The 13,640-nt window shown below is 44.5% G+C and overlaps 1 protein-coding gene across 1 annotated transcript; it reads right to left on the bottom strand.

The window, feature by feature from the left end:
- Positions 1–13: 13 nt before the first annotated feature.
- Positions 14–13,338, bottom strand: wls (Wnt ligand secretion mediator). The gene is made up of 12 exons (XM_037459503.2): positions 12,974–13,338; positions 9,762–10,034; positions 6,570–6,694; positions 5,985–6,146; positions 5,666–5,802; positions 3,516–3,684; positions 3,310–3,407; positions 3,061–3,124; positions 2,278–2,421; positions 2,093–2,176; positions 1,768–1,936; positions 14–907 (listed from the first exon to the last, which is right to left on the bottom strand). Exons 1-12 carry the CDS (start codon positions 13,077–13,079, stop codon positions 798–800), a joined length of 1,641 nt encoding a protein of 546 aa, XP_037315400.2. The 5' UTR covers positions 13,080–13,338; the 3' UTR covers positions 14–797.
- Between the last annotated feature and the right edge of the window lie 302 nt (positions 13,339–13,640).

The raw sequence follows: 13,640 nt of genomic DNA, 5'->3' as shown, positions 1-13,640 counted from the left end.
ATACTCAAGGATATTAAGTAAAAGTTTTTATTTAACTTACATCTATGATGGGCTACACTCGACTTCAAACATTGATAGAGCTTGATGCATATATTTCATGAAGTGGAAAATAAGCACTTTATAAAAAATAGATATCTACATTGTAACATAAACGACAGTATGCATTTCCAAAAGTGGCTATGTGGTCCGAACATTTCCCCCCCCATGATATAAAAAAGATCTTCCACCACTTTAAAGATTGACAGCAGTACTAAACATGATCTACTTTTTCTCTTTTTTAATGGACAAATATGTACTGGTGACATTCACAAAGCCTTGACTCAATATATAATTAGTCAAAAAGTTGATAGAACATATCCACAAGATCTGTCTGTCCATCATTTTCAAACATCCAGGTCTTAATTATTACATTTAACTTCTCTACACTAATCTCCTATATTTTGGTGTCAAAAGCATTGTGCAATATTTACAAAAAAAAAGAAAAAAGAAATGTGGTTAACAAAGTATGAAATGTATAAAAAAAGTAATCCACTGTGAAATGAAAAGGACTTATTGAAGTGTTGTTAATATTCAGTCTTTAAATAAACAATTGCGATCAGGGTGCCATTTAACAAGTTACATAGCTGAGGGTTTTTTTGCTGGATGAGGGAAAGGTAAATTGCATACAAACCGGATGGTTGGTGCCATTTTGTAGCCAATAGATGTAAAGAGAAAACTCTGATTAAACACACACACAAATGAGGGAGGGGATCGTTGGAGCAGTAGGTAACAGGGGAGTCCCTCCACCAGGGCGACTTCTACTCCTGGGCCTCTTTGCCAGTCATCTTGTAGATCTCAGTGGGGCCATCGACATGAGTGATTGTAGTAGTCAGCTGGATGTCCTCTCCGCTGTTTGCTCCAGTATCTCCTATATACACATACGCATCATCAGCACAACAATAACAGATGAAAGACATACAGTTAACAAACGCCACGTATTCTTTGGTTCGACCCCATCGTTGTGCACGTTCCCTTCTACTGCGGCTTGAAACCGGCGTAATACTCGAGAGTTGATCAAATAAATCAACAGCGACTGTCGCTTGGAGAACGGCGGCCCTCCCCTTCCTCCCCGTTTGTTTGACGCAGCTGGGGGAACACTTCCAGAACCTCAGACCTTTTTTTTTTCCCTCTCCCTGCCTATATGACATCAGGAGATGGATGGATGGTTTTAATTACTTCCCCGGTCCCTCTCTGTCTGGAAGGAAGCCTGGCGTCCATTAGAATCACCCGCTCGGGCCAAAGAGACCCTTCTTTCCCGAGGGAATCTGGGTCCTTCTGAATGACCTCCCTCCAAAAACAAACTTTGGATGAATAGGCAGCTTTACAGCAGAGGACAGACACTGCATCAGAATTAAGTGAGCTCCTGGGACACTTATGGCATTTCCCTAGGAACTTTAATTAACAGAACATGATTTTTAGGGTTTTGCAACCATAAAAAAAAGTAAGTAGACCCACTGTAATAAGTAAATATTTCCCCCCACAACATAAAGTGAAGAACCAACAGCAGTATACTGGATTGAATATAAGTATGCAGTGTGGTGAAACATTTAAACAACAAAAAACATCCATTATACGATCAAGAATATTCAATTGTTCTGGCTAGCCTATGTAGCTTCTACAATGGTTGGAGTATACCGATAGACAACCTACTTCCGAGAGCAGTATACAACATCTACAAGAGACACTAGAGCCATCTTATACATTTAGAAAGTTAGAATGCGTAGTCACCCGTGATGCACTGTCCACTGGACTGATCGTCGCCATAGCGCTTGTGAGACGGTGCGTAGAGGAACATGATGGCGAAGACGTACAGGTTCCACATGCCGTAGATGCCGGTGAAGAAGGCACTGTTCACCTGCACCGTGTGCTCTCCCCAGTGCCAGTGGCCCTCATTCACCTGGACGCACAAAAAGACAAATGCATCATACGTTTTGGCACAATAGCAAAATACCTTCTGCAGTCTCTGTGAAATTAAAAAATAAATATATATCACCAATCGCCCCCCAACTAGTCCCGTTGGTGGCGTTATGAGTGATTTCATCGTGGCACTCACCTGACTGATGATGAAGAAGATTACAGTCATAGCAGCACAGGTCAGAGTGACCAGCATGAGGAACTTGAACCTGAAAATCAGTCCCTGAAGGGAAATAAGGCAGGCAAGTAAGTACCTAAATAGTGAATCCAATATACATTTCAATTGGTCATAATCTATTGGCTATGCAAGAAGAAAACACCAACCTCATAGTGCAGCCGCCTGGCCTTGGACATGGCGGGGAGGGACGTCCTTTTACCGCTGATGTTGCGGAAGACTTGAAAAACCATGAAGCAGAGGAAGAGGAAGTAGAGACAGGCACAGATCCCTGCCACAATAATGAACGCCATCTGAGGAGACGCCAGTCAAGGAAATGTAGGAATAATGTCCTTATCAGGAGATATGAAAGATGGAATTACTTTGTTTGAAAATAAGACTTCTAAATCATACTAAATCAGGTAGACTTTGTGTACTGGAACACAGGTTGAGCCTCATAAGCCCCAGAACGTGGTATTACATGCATATTGCAGACTGATGACTGTCTTCAAAGCACTGAGTGCTTTTTCCCTTTGGGTGCAACGCGGAGGTAAGAGAAGGGGGAGCTGTGGGGGTTTGGCAGCTGTTTGTGACGAGGCGAGATGATGAATCTTGCATCGCTCTGCTCAGAAAGCAAAGCAAACCAACTGGTACACACACACACACACAAACACAGCGTTCCGGTGCCCCAGGCAATACTTCCACATATGGCATTACTGAATTATTTCCCGTCTTATTAGTCTGGAGAACAGTTTCCAGTTCAGTCCTCGGCCAACTAGAAGAATGCATCAGACAAGAACAAGAGGAAGGGAAGTCATAGCAACAACGAAGGTTAAAAACATGAATGTTTACTCTTTTTACCATCACATCTGTCAAACAAGTGGTTTGCAGGAGAGTTGATTTTCCTCTTTATGCTGTTGTCAAATACAGTTAAAAAAAAAAAAAAAGGATACAGCCAGCTCAGTTCCTACGTCAGACGCCCAGATGCTGTAGAAGGGGTTGGTCAGCTGGACCCCTCTGGAGGCACAGAACAGAAACATTTAAGTGTCACCTTCACATGTCAACATTTCATCAAGCATGAAAACAGAAGATAGGGTTAGGATTCACAAGGCATTAAAATAAGGTGTGTCATGGTGATATTTATTGCTGTGGTATAATAAGTCGTTTCTTCTAAACTGTGAAGAAAACAAACCCGGTCTCACCTCTCACACATGTCAAAGATAAAAAGGCAGAAGGAGCCAAACACAATGGGTCCGACCTGCTTCCAGTAAATTGAGAAACGGTTCCTCTCCGTCTGGTCCTGAAAGGGACAAAACACACGTAAGAGGTGGAATCAACCGGATTCATTGATCCTTTGTGATCATGCTGTTGATCACAATCATGTCGAAGCGGCTGCAGTGCACAGTACCATGAGGTGCTCCCCACAGAAGATGATCCAGAAGGAGAGCAGCATGGAGTAGAAGATGCCCTGCCGGATGTCTCCGAAGAGCAACATCCAGGTCCAGTCGAAGCCAACAGAGAACCACTCCACTGGTATGTTGATGAAGGTCATCGAGATACCCAGAGCCAGGATCACCCTGAGGGAGCAGAGACAGGGTCACAGCTATACTTTAACAACATAGTCAGACTTTATTTGTAGCATCAGGTTTAAAGCATGTCAAGATAGGTCTGCTGATAATTGTTGCCATTGAATTTGTTATTCTAAATGATTAATCAGTATTTTTCTTGAATTGGCTCGGTTTTAAAGATTAAACACTAACACTGACCATCTTCACCATTTGGGGGAAATGCTGCACAGCTATTAAAATTAGCTATATTTTAGTCATTTTAATTGACTTAAAACTTAAATTTGGAGTACATCTTTTACGCTGACACAACGTTTTGGGAGCAAGGCTACATCTGCTGAAGCAGGCTCATTTGGTCCAAGGACATTATTGATTAGGTGAATGTGTTCCGCCACAAGCACAGTGTGCCCCCACTGACCTGTTCAATTCTACATAATTTACTACCTTTCCCCAAGTCACTCATTATTACTAAACTCCCCCAACCTTTGAAATCCAGACACACATTCGGGAGGTAATTAAATAAGCCGGCAATGGATTGCGAACAAGCGCCCACAGAGAGACTGAATAGAGCGTCTGCAGCAGGTCCCCGCATGCCGCCAGTAGATTAAAGGGTGATCGGAAACAAGCAGTTAAGGAGGCCAACGCAGAGCTTCAGCTGGGGGGGGGGGGGTATCGGAACTAAAGGGAACCTCAAAACATGTGGCAACAAATGTTTTCTGCAAATTCTGTGCGTACTAGAAGAAAAGAAACACAGGTTCTAAGCAATCCCCACTGCAGACGGGCGTGAGCCTATTGTGGAGTCAACAGAGTGAAACCACATTGGGCTGGTATGCAGGGAATGTGTCCTGAGCACCACTGACACAGACGGGAGAGCCCGCCTCCATCGGTGCGAGTGGAATGAGCTTGCAATGAAAAAAATAGGGGAAGGTGAAAAGAAAAAAAGGGCAACAGCACCGAAATGAAGAATTCCAATGTGATATTGCCATGGGTTAGGGAAGTTCAGTCAATGTTGGTGAACATGGGTTACTCAGAAACCAGAGAGCTTGTGATGTCAAGTATAAAGTCTAGAGCTGCTCTATGCCCAATGCAAGCCGCTATTCTTTTGCTGTCCACAAATGGGGTCCGAGTCACAATTTTGAGTGCCGGCCATTTGGGAACAGAAGCCACCAGCCGACAAATACAGAGGGAAGGAGAGAGAGAGACTTTGACGCGTTTCACACTTTGCCAGGCACCTCCTGCGACGCAGAACGCCGCCTCGCACTGATCCGTCTTCCCAGCACGGCAGGGGGTTAAACAAGCACGGGGCCCCTGTTTTATTTAGTGTACAGCAGAGTACAGCCATGGTTCTGGAACTATTTAATCAATAAAGTAATGAGAAAATTGTGACACCACTATAATTTTGAAACTAATCAAAAGAATAATACCAATGTACAGCTATGATTGAATTCAATGTAATCAACAGAAATGCATGCATGCAATACTTGGTAGCACCACAACTGCTATTGACTGAGAGACATTCAGAACCCTCGTTACATTGAACACAGCATTCAGTGCAATACCTCATTGCACCACTTATCTATGGAAAACTGCAAATACCTAGCCACCTTGAACACGTGCCCAGAGGCGGGACACTGCCTCCCACACCAACTCTAACCCAATCACCACAGACGAACTTTGTTAGACCAGTAGGACAGTTAGCACACCTTTTTGATTGTATACATGAACGTGCGTGACCCCTTGTTTGGGATTCCTGGGTGGAACCGGGACGATGTAGTTAAAGGACTCGCTGTGGTCTGCGGATCCTCAGCCTTTGGTGCAACGCTAACTTAACGTAACTTTTCGATCCAAGATAACCTCTATTCGTCTGGGGTTTCTTCATTTTTAGCCAAAACCAAAACAATGCCAAAAAGGTGAAATTCTTGAGCAATAATAAATACTGTGCAAACAATACAAAAGGTGAAAAAAAGAATACAAAATGAGGGAGCTGCCTTACTTCTCCAGCAGCACAGGCGGTCTCCTCATGAGGGTGATCCGTCTCCAGTACCAGATCATGATGATGAGGATGCTGGGTGTGAGGAATGTCTTCATGGCAAACCAAACTTTGGTGAAGCCTCCATTCTGGTGGATGCTCTTGAAGAAGAAAAAAAATAGGAGTGAACCAATTGTGTTGCGGCTGACCCCTCGTCGCTCAATGGCCAACGTCTCAGTTGGGTGGGGGGGGTGAGGGGGGGCGAAGGAGCCATGACTGGATTTACACTAAGCAGTGTAGCAAAAAGCTTCAAATACAGATCCCAAACAAAAGGCAAACTTACAACGAGACGGATGTCTTTGATTTCTCCGATCCCCACGTTGACCTTCTTCCGCTCATTGACAGGCAGCCGGATGTTGAGAAGATAGTACTTATGGGCCACGCTGCCGACCTCCATGAAGGGGAGCGGGTCACACTCGTAGTAACGTCCCTCATTCTCATAGGTCTGGGATAAACACACCACATCTGCTTTATACCACAGACATCTCAAGATAACAGATGGAGCTGTAAAGCGGTCTCAACAAGGTGCCTGACAGTTGAGACACAGACCACTATCAGCTGGAAGAACAGGCTCAAAAGCACCAGTAACTCAATCCCATAAATGTAAGGTTCATGAAAGTCAGAAACATTTATACCTCCTGTAAATAACTGTCATGAACGCTGCTTATTCTAGGGTTTCAATAGAGACACATATATATAAAATATATATATATATATAAAATATATATATATATATATATATATATATATATATATATATATATATATATATATATATATATATATATATATATATATATATATATATATATATATTTCCTGGCATTCCAATCAGGCATCATGTCAAAAGGCAGCATCATCTCCACACCTTGGCAGCAGTGAAGTTGCAGCTGAGCTTCCTCTGTTCAAAAGAGTGAGCCATCTCGGTCCACTCGCTGACTGTGTCGTCTCTGTAGGCCAGGCTCACGTCGATGGTGGCCATTGCTCCATCCGCTGGGGAAGAAAAAAAAACGGCAGTCCACTGTAAGATCAGTATATATCATATTGTCAATAAACATCCTTAGGTCAAAAGAGCGAAATCAATACAAAGAAAATTCTGTTTGCAGAAGACATGTATGAAATAATCATTTGATGGGACAAGAATCCAAGCTGTGCGATTCTTATTATAGTTCCTCCCTGCACTGTGCTGGCTGTTATTATCCCAGTGACTGGGAGAAATTAAGCCCTGATGACAGACAGCCACGGCCTTTTAACTGTGACACCAGCAAAGTGACAACACTGCATTGACATGGAGATTTCCCCCACTACAGCCTGAAAGGCTTCTCTTCATTTCCAAGTGTTGCACATGCTAATACCGGAGCAGCGTGGAGAGGAGGAGGTTGATCATTAAAATGCATTGAAATGATTGAGAAGCTTCATGACTGTAGTTCTAATTCATTTAAGAAGGCTGGGGTTTTTTATGGTTAGTATATCTTTATACGGAGGTTGCATCCCTGCATTTTAGTGTTAACATGTGGTCCCCCGGAAGGAGTCCGAATAGGCGCGATTCAAAGGCTTTCTCAGCATGTAAACATATTCAGTGATTCAGTCTGCGCGCCACAGTGTCTCTAATCTAGGTTACTTCCTACTAGATACAAACTTCAACAAGACTTTGAGCTGGCCTCCAACAGCCCAGCGAATCCAACAAAAACATCCAAAGCCAAGCTATTAAAACTGCATCTTTAGATCACATTACAAAGCCAAGTGTTCTCTCCTTCAGCCCTCCAGAGTGCCTCTTGTGCAGTTATGAAACGAGCTGGATTGAAGAGAAAGAAACTCAGTGGCCTGGGCTTTGAAGGGGGGGGGGGGAAAGAGGGAAGAGGAGGAAGGGGGAGACGGAACCAGATGAGAACTGGCAGCCGGCTGTCTCTGTAATGCCCTCCCCGCTGCCATTGGTCGAGACGGACGCCCTCGAATGTCAGCTCGCCTCATGCATACATTCCACTCCAGTCCAGTGGCCATTGCCACGGAAACTAAGCCTCCTCAACAGCTGTGTTATTGCTGGACCCCGGCCAAAGGGGGCTTGGCGCTGCGGTGGGGCGGAGTGGGCCAGGTGGGTGGAGTAGTTAGTACGGGCGAACTCCTTCACTGGCACACACATTGTTACACAGATAAGGTAGTCAGGGAAGAGTTGGCCTTGAGCTGTGGATCATAATCAAACCTTTGGCACGGAGAGGGTCCTGCTGACCACAATGTATTCATTATTGAAGGCTTGCGGGGAGGGGGGGGGGGGGTGTTATTAGAATCGAATTCATTTGGAACAATGAATCTTATCAAATGTATAAGATGGCTATGTTTTTCTAACATAAAATGCTGCAGTCTACATTAGCAGTGATAAAGGGCAGAAATGTAAATTGGTGACCCTTCTCCCCTGCTCCATGACTCGAGTATGTGATGCCCTATTAAACAGCCGTCCAGAGGCCGAACTGTAGTGAATACAATCTACAGAGTTCCCCTTTCTAGCACACCTTGTCTCAGGTGGAAAAACAAGGGTGAATGGGTTCAAAAATGGGAATCCCACTGCTGCTGCTGCTGCTTCACGCAGCACCCACAGCTCTCTGCTCCCTCTATGTACACTTGTTCTCCCACCTCACGTAGCTGAGAGATCTAAAAAAACGAGTCTGTGGCGCCTGGCAAAAAGACCTGTCTGTTGTCAGGCTGATTCACCGACTCCTCCGCCAGGCAGTAAACAACCCAACACATTTCCACCGAGGCCAAGAATGCGAGCAAGCAAACGATGACTAGACCACCGTGAAAACATAGCGGTTTCCACACGCCAGGCCCCACACACAAAAAAATAAAAAATAAATAAAAACGAACACAGTACACACACACACACTTGTGAACCTGTACCCTTTTGTTCATTACAAGTTAGTTTAAAGCTGGGATGTATCCCAGTTAACAGGCTTTTGTCGGTGAGCATGACTCTAGAGGTGGTTGTAAAAGGATCAAGTCGTAGTCACATATACAAGGAAGCCGGAAGTCCAAACTTCTACCAGAGGCTCTCCCGGTGATCCTGGTAGGACTCTCTCCTCATCCTCTGCAATCCCTACTTTTGGAATTCCAGACGCTCTGCACGGTCCTCATCCAGTTACTAGATATTGCCCTCCTCCACAAGCTGGCATTAAACAAGAAATCCATTAACAATTTACACAGACGTCAGATTAAAACCTGGTGTATGAGTCAGGGCAAAAATAAAATAATGCATAAAGGTGAACTAGGAAAATCCCTGAACTGGTCTTGATTCAAAGAAGGCTAAAGCATAAATCATTAAATTGCGGGTGTTGGGGTTGGATAATAAGACATTGAATTGTTTAGAGGGACACAATAAGAAGTAGATCCAGATTAAAAGGTCTCCTGCCCCCTTTATAACCGACCCAAAGGTTTCTGAAAAGCCAATCTACAAAACCCCCGAAGGGTCTTTAGAGAACAAACAGCAGGGCACCCATCATGGTCTGCTGCCTCCCGGGGTAACAGAAATCAAATCTAGTGATTAACACACATTTCTATGGGGGGGGGGGGGTTCAAGCATTCGGTTATAATAGACTGAAAAGGAACACATGACAACATCCTACCACGAGGTCTCACAGAGAGTGGTATAGTCTAAAAGGCCTCTGCACTTGAAATCTACAATAAGAGTGATTGGGAGGGACAATAGACGTGAACATTTCGTAGGAAAGCCTGGTCATCTAGAACGTGTGCAAATATTTGCCTTCAGATTGAGAAATCTCAAAAGAAAAATTAAATATTGACACAACACGGGGGAAAGAAAATTCCAAGACGCTGAAAAAGTGCAGTGAAATAACTTGCAAGAAACTGTCCACTAACGTGAAAAACAATTAACTTCATCTCTCTTAAGATTCAGTCAAAAGCAACAGGATCCACAGCCTCTTACTCGTCCCCATTAAGTTAGACTTTGGACCCTCCACCACGTCTTGAAATCCATGTCCTGGGGGGAGAAACACGAGCAGCGCTGTATTGGCCCTCTTTGGAATCCCGTGGGAAGGCCTCAGGTTCTCACCTATCTGATTGTCCATCTTGAACGCGATGTCAAACTGCAGGATGACCAGCATGAACTGAAACCAGGGGCTCATCTCCTTGTTGGGCAGAGGAATGTGGACCGCGAACACAATGTTGTTGGCCTCAATCTTCTTGGCCATGGCTTCATCGAAGCTCCGGATCTTTTCGCATTGGTTGGGACCCCAGGGCATGAACAGTTTGGTCTCCTGTCGGTGTTTGGTTGTGTCCACGCACTTGGTGGCCAAGTACTGAACCGGTGTGGTGGTGCTTGGAGCTGGTGAGACAAATACAGAGTGGGAGAGATGTTAGATGAGGTGTCGTGTTGATGTACTGCAGCAAAGTGTTCCAAGCTCCTGCCGGGCCAAATTTCTCCTCAAAAATAATGAAATCACACAAAAAGGTTGGAGTGAGAATCAATAAATGACACCTGAGCACTCCAGATTAAACCGTGCATGAACCATATTGATATCTTAGCAACCATAATGGACAGTTTGGGTTTGAACCAAATGTAGCTCAAACACTTTTCACAATTACTTTTCACACGGTTTAGAAAATGCCTGCTAGGGAGGCTCTCCTGCTCTGTGAAGTGATGGAGAGGGAACATTCCCGAAAGCTCTCAGACACACATTACACTGTTTACGCATTGAGATTGCGTTGCCTGGGGTTTGCAGTCACTACGGAAGATTTTATCAGTGCTCGGGAAGAAGATCAGTCGTGATCATGCAGGGAAAAAATAAACTTTGGTCTCCGGTTTTTTACCTGCAGGCACGACGTGAACAACATAGGAAGTCAACTTCCTGCTCTAAAGATCATGTTGCGCCACATATGTAAAACAATTAGCGTGTCCATTGAGCCAGTTGGACTGATCTCCTGACTTTGTGATGTCAGGTAAAACAAACAGGGGAGTAAAGTCGCTTCTAGGAATGTATTCTACCATACATGACAAAAACCTGCACCTCTGTTAAAAAGAATAAGAGATACATTCGGGCCATAATTTAAAGCAGAGAGATTTGGACCACAAAAATTTAACAATCACAGTTGCATTTAAAAAAGTAATTACATGAACTACATAACATCTTTGGTTTTACTCTTCACTGTCTTTGTAAATTGTCATTTCTGCCCCCGGAACAATTGAACTGACCAGATTAACAACAACGTCAATCTCAGCACAAAAGCAAAACGTATTGTTGTGAGATTACATTACATGTCATTTAGCTGAGATGATATGGAAAGTGCTGCAACTGGTAACCTCTACATAATAAGGGCCATCGTACAACATGCAGCCGCCCGGATGCAGGTCACTTGAACAAGAACCAGAGACGAGGGTCAAAAGGAGCAAATCGGAGCTGTAAACCAAAACATGCACTAAAGGAGTTCCAAAAAGACTTGTCCCAAGTACCAGTACCAGAAAGTCCTCGTGTCCAACCCCAAGGACGGTAGAAATAATTTGAAGATACGTATGCAGAGGCTTCCAATTCGTTCGAGCAAACTACCGAGAAATAAGAGAAGAACTGCGGCCCTGGTAAACCAAGCCGTTAGAAACGCATCTTATGGTTATTATTATGGTTATTATGGTTCAGGGCGCTTGTGGGAAGTATTCTGACTCATGTGGGGAACATGAAAGCCTTTTCACATGCGAAGACTCGAAATTTAATCAGGTACTTCTAGCAAAAATAAACTTGTGAGGAGGAATTCTTTTGTGTTGTGTATTTCATTACTTCCTGGATTTGCCTTCTATCCATAACCGTAAGATAGAGAAAACTATAAAAATAAAAGCATGTATCAAGACATCTAATTACATCTGTTCGCAACCGAGGGGCGGACACCACCAATGGTTAACACACCCTTTGACTGATGTAACCTCTACACACAGACACACACTCGGAAAACTCATCCAAGACCACTGTCAAGGGACCTTCTGAAGTGTGTTAACAGATGCGTAAAAATAAAATAAAATAAAAAGGATGTGTTAGGGATAAAGAAGACAAAGCAAACTGAATTAAGCACAGTTATTCATCCCCCCCCCCTTGCAGTTTAATTATCTAGAGACCCTGCAAGTCCAAAATCACACCGGCTCCTCATCGCACTGCGTCCACAAAGAAGGCCTGCTGACCCCATGCCGTGTTCCCGGGATTGTCGGGAAACAAGGAGGGAGAGAAAGAAAGAAAAAAAGAAAAAAAGAGCCTTTCAACTCAATTACCCCTGCCGGCCCAGCCACCGAGCACACACAAAGGAATGTGGCTTCATTAAAACCATCTCTGCCAGGAACGGCCCAACCAGGCTAATTTATCACCAGCTCTCAGGGAGGGACACACAGGACAGACGGACTGCTGTTTGGGGATGTTTTCCACATTCAGCTCAAAAGGAAGGAAGGAAAAAAACGTCTTTCACATGGACTCATTTTCTATCAAATGTGTGTGTGTGTGTGTGTGTGTGCGTCTGTGAGTGGGTGGATTTGAAGAAACTTGACAGCAACTCCAATACAGTCCTTCAGGCGAAACACAACTTTGACAGCTGTTTGCACACTGTGTGTGTGTGTGTGTGTGTGTGTGTACCACTGTCTGTCTCGATGCAAATGCGACCAGGGGGAAGAGGAAGAGGAAGGAAACGCGAATGTTCCGCGTGCAGAGCGAGGGGATTTGGGGAGAAGGAGAGACTTCAAACAGGAAGGAGTGAAAGAAAGGTGGAGATGCTGCCGGGGGGGGGGAGAGAGAGAGAGACACAGCAGACAGACATTATACATGAGAGGTGGGGGTGAGGAGGAAGAGGGGGAGGGGAGGTAAGAAGAGAGAAAGGGAAGGGAGGGCGCTTTGAGTTTGTATTAAAGAAGTGAGAACCCCAAAATAAAATGGATTTGATGTATTTTAACGAATTCCGGTGTAAAAAAACAACATGTTTTTAAGTATCCACGAATGCAGCCCAATGCGTAGATTTTAGCCCAAAGACACGAAGCCAGCGCTCGGAGGTACGCGGGCAGCACCTTGTTCACAAAGCAGTGATTTATTTATTTTTTACCTGAGGTGTAACGTTAGCGAAGTACCGCACTGTGGGGGCACGACTCGCTTTAAAACGCAGCTCACCATCTCCGTGCGCGAGCAGTTCAACTTCAAACTTGGCCGCCCGTGCCCGTTTACGCACGGCAACGTTTGCACTGACGCACAAAGACGAAGGTTTGCTCCAAACTGTGCGATGAAAGAGAGGCGGAAAACTTACCAATCAAACCGCCGACCATGAAGGCAGCCGCCTGAAACAAAAGCAGAATAACCCCCACTATCACCAACTTTTTGGTGCTCATATTTTCAATAATAGCTCCCGCCATCGTGGAAAACCAAAAAATCCCCCCGAGAGAGAGAAACAAATAATATTGTTTTGTTGCGGGGGAGGGTGGGGGGGGGGGGTGGAGTGAGACGAAAACGTTGTATCCACGTCCAGTAAAAAGGTAAACTGGGCCCCCTCCGCCGCTCTGCTCCTCCTGCCTTTCAACTTCGAAGGAGGAAAGAAGAAAAAAAAAGAAAGAAAAAAAAGCAGGGATCACATGACCGAATGGCACTCAGCTTTATCCCCAACCAGCATGCAGCCGACCGGGGAGGGATGTGTGGAGCGCCGGCGCATTGCTGTGCAGGCTGGTAATGCACGTTACCGTGTCATCGGATGCCCGTTTTAGCCCCCCGGCTATTTGAAGGGCTGTTTTAAGGTGCTCTCCAGATCCGCCAACATATTGTCCTTTCAGAAAGTAAGATTGAAAAAAACAAATCTGTGTTTTTAATACTATTCTGCAAGTCTTCTTTTCCATTCTTTTCCAGAAGGAACGAGCCATCCAACTGATGAAGTATTTTGGGATGATTTTTATTTTTCCTTTACACATGTGAAAAACGATCTA

This window comes from Pungitius pungitius, chromosome 15, assembly GCF_949316345.1.
Source record: "Pungitius pungitius chromosome 15, fPunPun2.1, whole genome shotgun sequence".
Classification (NCBI taxonomy): domain Eukaryota; kingdom Metazoa; phylum Chordata; class Actinopteri; order Perciformes; family Gasterosteidae; genus Pungitius; species Pungitius pungitius.
This window is presented reverse-complemented; position numbering and strand designations above follow the sequence as displayed.

What these genes read in the sequence shown, in the direction of transcription:
- wls (XM_037459503.2), bottom strand. Translation starts at nt 13,079, where the DNA reads ATGGCGGGAGCTATTATTGAAAATATGAGCACCAAAAAGTTGGTGATA. An exon ending in CAAGATGGACAATCAGATAG is followed by an intron (nt 6,695 to 9,761) that starts GTGAGAACCTGA and finishes TTTCTTCCCCAG; the next exon opens with CGGATGGAGCAATGGCCACC. An exon ending in CAGTGGACAGTGCATCACGG is followed by an intron (nt 908 to 1,767) that starts GTGACTACGCAT and finishes ATGTGTATATAG; the next exon opens with GAGATACTGGAGCAAACAGC.